General features: G+C 40.8%; 1 protein-coding gene across 1 annotated transcript; it reads left to right on the top strand.

Annotated features, from left to right (window-relative positions):
- Positions 1 to 6: 6 nt before the first annotated feature.
- On the top strand, positions 7 to 6,940 carry sxph (saxiphilin). Its single transcript, XM_055027139.1, has 17 exons — positions 7 to 101; positions 1,249 to 1,412; positions 1,601 to 1,700; positions 1,787 to 1,963; positions 2,159 to 2,321; positions 2,434 to 2,498; positions 3,632 to 3,789; positions 3,891 to 4,077; positions 4,166 to 4,314; positions 4,399 to 4,489; positions 4,663 to 4,710; positions 4,825 to 5,007; positions 5,168 to 5,315; positions 5,689 to 5,771; positions 5,872 to 6,056; positions 6,369 to 6,555; positions 6,658 to 6,940. The coding sequence occupies exons 1-17, from the start codon at positions 47 to 49 to the stop codon at positions 6,699 to 6,701; spliced, it is 2,187 nt and encodes a 728-aa protein (XP_054883114.1). The 5' UTR covers positions 7 to 46; the 3' UTR covers positions 6,702 to 6,940.
- The last annotated feature ends 842 nt before the right edge of the window (positions 6,941 to 7,782 follow it).

Genomic DNA, 7,782 nt, shown 5'->3' with positions numbered 1-7,782 from the left:
CGCGCTGCGAACATCTCTCTCAACTTTGGATCTACAGCCGCTTAAAATGAGAGGATCCCATCATATTCTACTCTTTCTCATCTTTGCCTGCTGCATCAGGGGTAAGTACTTGTTACTTTTTATTTTATTTTATTATTTGGTGTTGATAACCTATTGGGAGTGTGTGATGTCCTGATTAAATAGTTTATTATTAATTAAATGTTGGGCATATGTCTGGTGCAACTTTTACAGTAATATTTCTGATAAATGTTAAATGGTTAATAAAAAAATTGATATGTAAGTTTTAAAGATGCTATTTATGCTTTAATACATTACTGCAGAATCTTAATTTTGCAAGAAGCAGTCACTTTCACCTTGTTTCACAACTATAAAGCACTATCATTTAATTTATAATGGCTGAAAAATAGGCTAGAAGGTCATCTGTCCATGGAAGAGATGCTGACCAGGATGAACTAAACGACCAGCTCCAATTTGGCAGGAAGTGGCTGGATGATCCACAAAATTCTTGGAAAGATGTTCTGTGTACTGCTGAGACCAAAGTGAAACTTTTTGGAAGGTGTGTGCCCTGCTATATCTGACCTAAGATCAACTCAGCATCTTGCAAAGAGTAAATTACACATATGGACAGTATTGGCGGTGATAGTGTGATACTCTGCAGCTGCTCTGTTACTTCAGGACACTGAAGACTTGAAGTAATTGATGGATCCACAAATTCTCCGAGAAAATCCTGAAGAAGAGTGTTTGGCCGACAGCTTGTGATGTTAAACTCAAGTGCATTTGGTTTATACAGCAAGCCCACTCCTTCATGGCTCAAAAGACAAAGGTTTTCTGATGGCCTAGTTAAAGTCTGGACTTAAATCCCAATAAGATGCAGTTGTCTGACCTTACATGGCTTAATACTCGGTGACACTGGTTGTTTTTCATGATAGAATTTAGAGTGAAATTAGTTTAGTCACATTTACCAGTCTTAAATGAAATCATAATTAAAAAACTGTTTTTTTATACTTACAGAGGTTAACGAGAAGCATTTTGATTTATCTGAAACATTTAAGTGGCAAAAACAAAAAGAAATCCTTTACTAAATAGCATACATAAAAATTGCCTTATAAATGATTTGTTAGTTATTTATAAAGGGAATCTTGTTTTAAAATGATACATCCGTGAGGCGAGACATGCTGGAAGTTGGCCAGTGATCAGAAAAGAAACACGTTTGCCTGATTTCCTTGGAAAATGTTGCTCCTCTGACAGCCAAGAAGATGCGCTGGTGCACCGTCTCTGATCCTGAGCAGAGGAAGTGTGCAGAGTTGGCCAAGGCCCTGGTGGCTGTCCTGCCGCCCGCTACTATTGCAGCGTTTGCCAGGCTGTCCTGCGTACGAGGATCCAGCACAGCCGACTGCATCGACAAAATCAAGGCGAGTCGCTCTGTAGATCATTGTTTTCACTTCTAGGAGATGATGGGAGAAACACCTGCCAGTGTTGCTTCGGAAATACACTAGGTAGTGGGTGTTTACAAAATGCTTTGAAATAAAATTAAGTTACAGATTCAAAGCAATTGACTTTAATTTTGTGTTAAGTTAAATCCATCGTTCCTTGTTTTCAGGCTAACCGTGCAGATATAGTGGCGCTAGATGCAGGAGAAGTTTACTCTGCTGTGAAGCAGTTTGACCTTGTTGTCGTTGCAAAGGAGGTTTACACTGACGGTGAGGTTTGTTTCATCCTCCTGATATGATTCAGGGTGTTTTCCCTCCCTAATTGAGGTCTGAAAAGTTTATTTGCTCATCTGCAGGAACTTGCATCCTGTCGGTGGCCGTAGTGACAAACAGGAGCTTGGACATCCGGTCCCTGCAAGGCCTCAGAAGCTGTCACAGCGGGGCCCGGTGGACTGCCGGGTGGAGCCTCCCGCTCGGGTTCCTGCTGTCCAGGAACTACCTAACCTGGAGCAAAGAGAATCCTCTCAGCCAAGGTGACAACATGGTTCTTCTGACAGGATTCCCTATACCTGCTGGAGACACTTATTTGATGATTTTTTTTTGTCAATACTTTAAAAAATGAGCACAAACCCCTAGGAATTTCTAAATAAAAGAAAGACATTGTAACATAAAAAAAACTATTATAATGTCTGACCATATTTTCAGTGCCCTTCCCTCCTCTCTTGCAGATGTTGGTTCCTTTTTCAGAGCGAGCTGTGTTCCAGGTGCTGCCTCCATGGCGCCGCCTCTGTGCACTCTGTGCCAAGGCCAGAAGTCTTACATCCGCCAGAAGAACTACTTCTGTGAGTCGTCACACAATGAGCCTTTCTACAACAACCAGGGAGCCCTCAGGTCAGCCTGAACGAGAGCGAACCTCTTTAATATGCTGTGATACATTTTAAAGCAAACAGTGACCATTAGAAGAAGTATTAGTGACAGGTTTTGTTTTTTTGGCTTGGTGTAGATGTCTCCGTAGAGGTGCAGGTGATGTTGCCTTTGTGGACCATTTAGCGCTCGAAAGTATTAATGGTAAGCTCTGTATCATACTTCACACATTTCTTCTTCTGTAATAAAGTTAAAAAATACATATATTTTCTGTGGTTTACTGACATTTGAGGTGTGTGACACTAAACAAACAAAACGGTGGCAAGCAGCAAAAATAAAAACATTTTTTAATAATAAAAAAAGTCTTAAAGTGACAAGATTAGAATCTGTTTGGAAGATATATTTCATTCTCCGTGAGGAGAGAACAGGGCAGCATACTCATGAATATTTCTGCATATCTTCACATTCACCTGGAAAAAGTGGAACCAGCCATTCAGTTCTTTCGCAAAGAATTTTCACATATTAATCTTGTTAATCTTTGGAAAAGAAAGTGACTAAATATCACTTCAGTAACATTTGAAAAAAACATTTTAATTAAACAAATTATATCCACAAAAAATATTTTCTGGCTTAGGATATAGTTGGCACACTGTGCATCCTAATTGCTACTGGTACAGCCTGTGGCTGAAATGACTTGAAAACGAATCTTGAAGATTGCCCCATTGCTCACTTTCAAAGGGTTTCTTGCATTTATTGCCTGTTTCACCCTCCAGCATCTCCATAAAATCTAAATCTGGGTTTGACTCAGCCCAGAGCTTTCCATAAGTCATGTTGCACTGCCCAATTCTGCTTCAGTAGTAATTGCCTTCACAGATGGTCTCAAATTTTTCTGAAGAGCCGTCTGATATGTGGTTGACTTAATGGTGACTTTGCAAAAAGTTGCTGCAATTATGTGCCTCAGCATCAGTTAATCCTGCTTTGTGAAGTTCCTTCACATCCAATTTGTGGCTCACATGTTGTTGTTTCAAGTCACTTCCACTTGTTTGCAACACCGCCGACTCCTTGTGAAGTATTTAGTAAAGGAAGCTTCACAACTGGACTTGATGCATAGAGGGCATCCTATCAGAGGATGCCATGCAAGCTTCTGTCACTGATGCTTGTAGAAACAATCTGCATGCTTAGGTGCACTACCAACTTGTGGTTGAATCAACATATTTTCTTTTTTATTGCAAATGTAGCAAATATTATCAGCTCATTTCTGAAAACAAAACCAGTCTTTGAATAAGCAGGGTTTAGCACTAAAGGGTTTTATCTCTTGAGTTTGTGTGTTTTCTCAGCGAGTGAATGGGACAGTTTCCGGTTGCTGTGTCCTGATGGCTCACAGGCTCCTCTGAGCCACTACAGGAGATGTAATCTGGGCCGTGGTCCAGGAGGAGGAATGGTCACCAGACATAATTTTCGCAAGGTTGTCCGCAAATTTATATCAGCTGTGCAGGTAAGTATGTGGGCATAGTTTCACGCTTTTGTTCTGTTATTCTTCAGCCTTTGCTCAACTTCAGCTATGTACTGAAGTAATTTCTTAACTGATTTCTTCAGACGCAGTTTGGTCGACTAGGAAAAGAGAGGCAGCGCTTCCAACTCTTCAGTTCGTCTCTCTCTGTGGAGTCGGACCTTCTCTTAAGAGATGCGACAGATAAACTGGTTGTTCTGCCGGACAACATGGACATTAGCCAGGTGATGGGGCTGGATTATGTTGCGCTCCTCAAAGGACTCGGCCACGAAGGTGCATAAGATCAGCCTAAACTTTTCCAAAGTGAACAGGATTTAGCGCGTATAGCAACTCTCTGTGAATTAGTTGCTTGTGTTTGCAGGAAGCTCTCTGCAGGACAGCGTTGTGCGCTGGTGCTGCATCAGCCATGCTGAACAGAAGAAATGCGAGCAGTGGGCTCTGAGCATAAAGTCCGACCCACTGGTGTGCGTCAGGGCTGTGTCGATGCGGGACTGCATCGAGAAAATCAAGGTAAATCATCCCGAGTCACATGAGCGTCTAGAGTTTATCGCACTCTGGTTTACAAAGTTAAAAACAAGACATGTTTTACCTCAGAGGGACGAAGTGGACGCAGTCTCACTGGATGCAACACACACATTCATTGCAGGGAAATGTGGCCTCGTTCCGGTGGTCACTGAATATTATGGTAAGACTGTAATGATGCATCTTTCATGGTTTTTGTTTTGTTCTGTTTCAGTTTGAATAGTTCTGTGTTCTGAAATGTGTGCTGTTGTCAACTAGGGCAGCGATTAAATCATCAAATTGTAGTTTTGGTGTTTGTTAATGGAAATAAACGGATTCCTTGTTGTATTTTCTCAGGAACCGAATGTGCTCCTGCTGAAGGTTTGGCTCACTTGGAGACGGATGGTAGGATGAAGACAAATCGTAGCTCATTGAGCTCTGTGTTTTATTTAGTTTTTTCTGCTGATATAAATAAATGCCATCTTCACATTGAAACCGTCACTCTATGCCGCCTTTCAGTGCTGCCCTCGGTTGTGGGTGTAGCTGTCGCAAAGAGCTCCAGCAGGAACGTCTTCATTGGGAATCTGGGCGGCCGCCGCTCATGTCACGGTCACATGTACAGCCCCGCAGGCTGGCTGCTGCCATACAGACACACGTTAAGCCTGGAGCACAACAGCAGCGCCCCCTGTGATCCAAACCAAGGTGCAGAGTTTTTAATTTCCTCATAAGCGCTCAACTTTCAGACCTTTGCTCCTCACTCTAGGGAATGCACTTCCACTTTAATCCAGTGCTTTTTTTTTGTTTGTTTCTTTTGTTTTTAAGCTCCCCGCTGACTGCAGTTTGCCGCTTTCTGTTTGTACAGTGTACAATACGGTGTTTTGGAAAGGCTGTCTCCCTGGAGCTCAGGGGAATCTGTGCAAAGTGTGCATCGGAGGGACAGGTGAGGCAGCAACCAAACGCTGTACCAGCAACCACAATGAGCGTTATTATGGAAACATGGGAGCCTTAAGGTACACAGGACTCCAGGTTTTTCTGTCGTTTTTTTTTTTTTTTTATGTCCACAATAAAGATCTGTTTGAATTCTTAAACTAAATTCATCTTTTTGTAGAAGCATAATTTTTTCTGATCATATCAGCCACTTTATGTGCTTTTACATCAGAACCACTTTCACCCAACCGCACTTGCAAATATACTAAACAAAGCTTGATGGATAATGTTTCATTGTTTCATTGAAACATTATGCTACTGTAACAAAAATAATAATATTTTATCCCTTTTTACAGATCACCATTCGTGCAGCCTATAAGTGTGGAGGGCACTGTCATGTTGTTCCTGTTTTTACCCTCAGAGATTGATTTAGTCCATTTTTCTGTTGTGTTGCAGGTGTTTGGTTGGAGATCCAAGCGGGAAAAGCTACGGTGATGTGGCCTTCCTCGAGCACCACAACCTTGTCACTAACATCCTCGGTGAGGTATTGAAGATGCTACATGTGTTATGAAAGCAGTGCTGCCAGCTAATTGACATTGTCCCTATTTTATTATTATTATTTTTTTTATTTAACTCTAGCTTTGAATTCCAGCGGGTGGGCGGAGGACTGGACACCGTCTGACTTTGAGCTGCTGTGTGCCGACGGACATCGAGCTGCTTTGTCAGAATGGGAAAGTTGTAATTTGGGAGTCGTCCCACCAAACAGCGTCATGACACGGCCTGTGCTCACTGCCAGGGTGTATGACTTCCTTATGAAATCGCAGGTCAGCAATTTTGTTTTCATAAAGTCTCACTAATTTGAATTCTGCTGGGAGGACTAACTCATCAGGTTCTTCTTGCAAGACTTGAGAAAAATCCAACTCTAATTAACGTGTGGACCTGCGACCTCCTCATGGTGTGCCCCGCATACCTCCCAATGACCCCTGGAGACCTCATGACCCTGCAGGAATAAGCAAGTCTAGACGATGGATGTGGGGATGGATGAATTGTTTTCCTATCACTTTACAATCGTGTACTACTTTATGTTGATTTTTTTTTTTTTTAAGACTAAGATGGTTCCTTTTCTGTAATGGCAGGAAACTTTGGGAGCCACCTCAAGCACCGAGTTCCAGCTCTTTGAGTCTCATCAGTACGGGGAAAGTGATCTGCTGTTTAAAGATGCAACGCACTGTTTCGTTCACACAAGCCACATGGATTACCGCTCCGTCCTAGGAGAGGAGTTTTACGCTCACGCAGAGGCCGTCTTTAAATGCACACACTCCGGTAGGACATGGACACACTCACACTACCTGGCTGTGGTGAAAGTTGGATTTTTCTTTCCCCTATAATAACTGCAAACTTTGTGTTTGTTTTTTCTTGCAACAGATATCTTGGAGTTTTGTAACCAGGATGTGTGCAGCATATTCTAATGAAGGAAACATAAAATGGCACCATGGTTTTTTCAGCTTCTGAGATATTTAGTTCTTCATCCATACGAATGATGGGTTCACAAAGACTAGAAACCATCACATGACTGAACTGAAAGACGCCATCACTTCTGCTTTCATACTGGGATATTTTCTAACTTAAATAAAATCATTCATCTATGTATTCTTCTAAAGCAGAAAATATATATGCATATGTTTAATAAACATGTAAAACTATCACAGCAAATGTTGACAGCAAATCAAAAGATGTGGCTTTTTTTTTTAATTGAATTATTGTGAGAGCTTCTCCATCGATAAATAACAAAATGTTTGTAAAACTCCTAAGTAATTCACACATAGAAGCCAAAAAGGAAGTCTATAAATTAAAGGGCAATAAAATGTATTTTTAAAATTTGATGGTGGAGTTACAGCAAAGCTGGGCTCCTGGCCTCACTGTCCTAAAATAATCTCAAAGATTTTAATACATTTTAAAATAAAATAAAAAACTAAAAAAACTGATTGTAGAAAATCGACAAGTTACATTGTCTTGACCTAACTTGATTATTATAGTGTCTGTATACTTTAGCCCACATGTGTCAAACTCAGTGTGATTAAATATTATATTATCAATCATATCAATGCAGTTTTTATCTGTTTACTGCCAATTTATATCAGTCAGTCCCTCCAGTTTCTTGAGAATTTAGCTGATATATGATTATAGTCCATGATTTATACAGCGAGTAAATAAAAAGTCTCGTTTATCATTAGTTCCTGAAGGGACTGAAAAGATGTTCAATAATATTATGTAATTTTGAGAATTCATTGACATATTAACAGTTTGTGAACAGGTTTTATCAACATGTTCTGGCACAACCGACCCTTTAAGAGCCTTCATGATCTTGATTTGGCCCAAAACGAAAATGAGTTTGACATACCTGGTTCAGCCAGTGGCAGATTAAAGTCAGGGTTATTTTGTTGGTCACAAGCTGAGAGCCTGGAAATAGCTACTTGAACTGTCGCATGTTGCTTTTGAACATATTTAAAAGTCTAATAAAATGACAATTCCCCGACTCAAGTACGGCTA

The sequence above is a fragment of the Poeciliopsis prolifica genome, unplaced genomic scaffold (genome assembly GCF_027474105.1).
Source record: "Poeciliopsis prolifica strain line A6 unplaced genomic scaffold, Auburn_PproV2 SCAFFOLD003, whole genome shotgun sequence".
Classification (NCBI taxonomy): Eukaryota; Metazoa; Chordata; class Actinopteri; order Cyprinodontiformes; family Poeciliidae; genus Poeciliopsis; species Poeciliopsis prolifica.
Note: the sequence above shows the minus strand (reverse complement) of the source record. Positions and strands in the feature narration are given on the sequence as shown.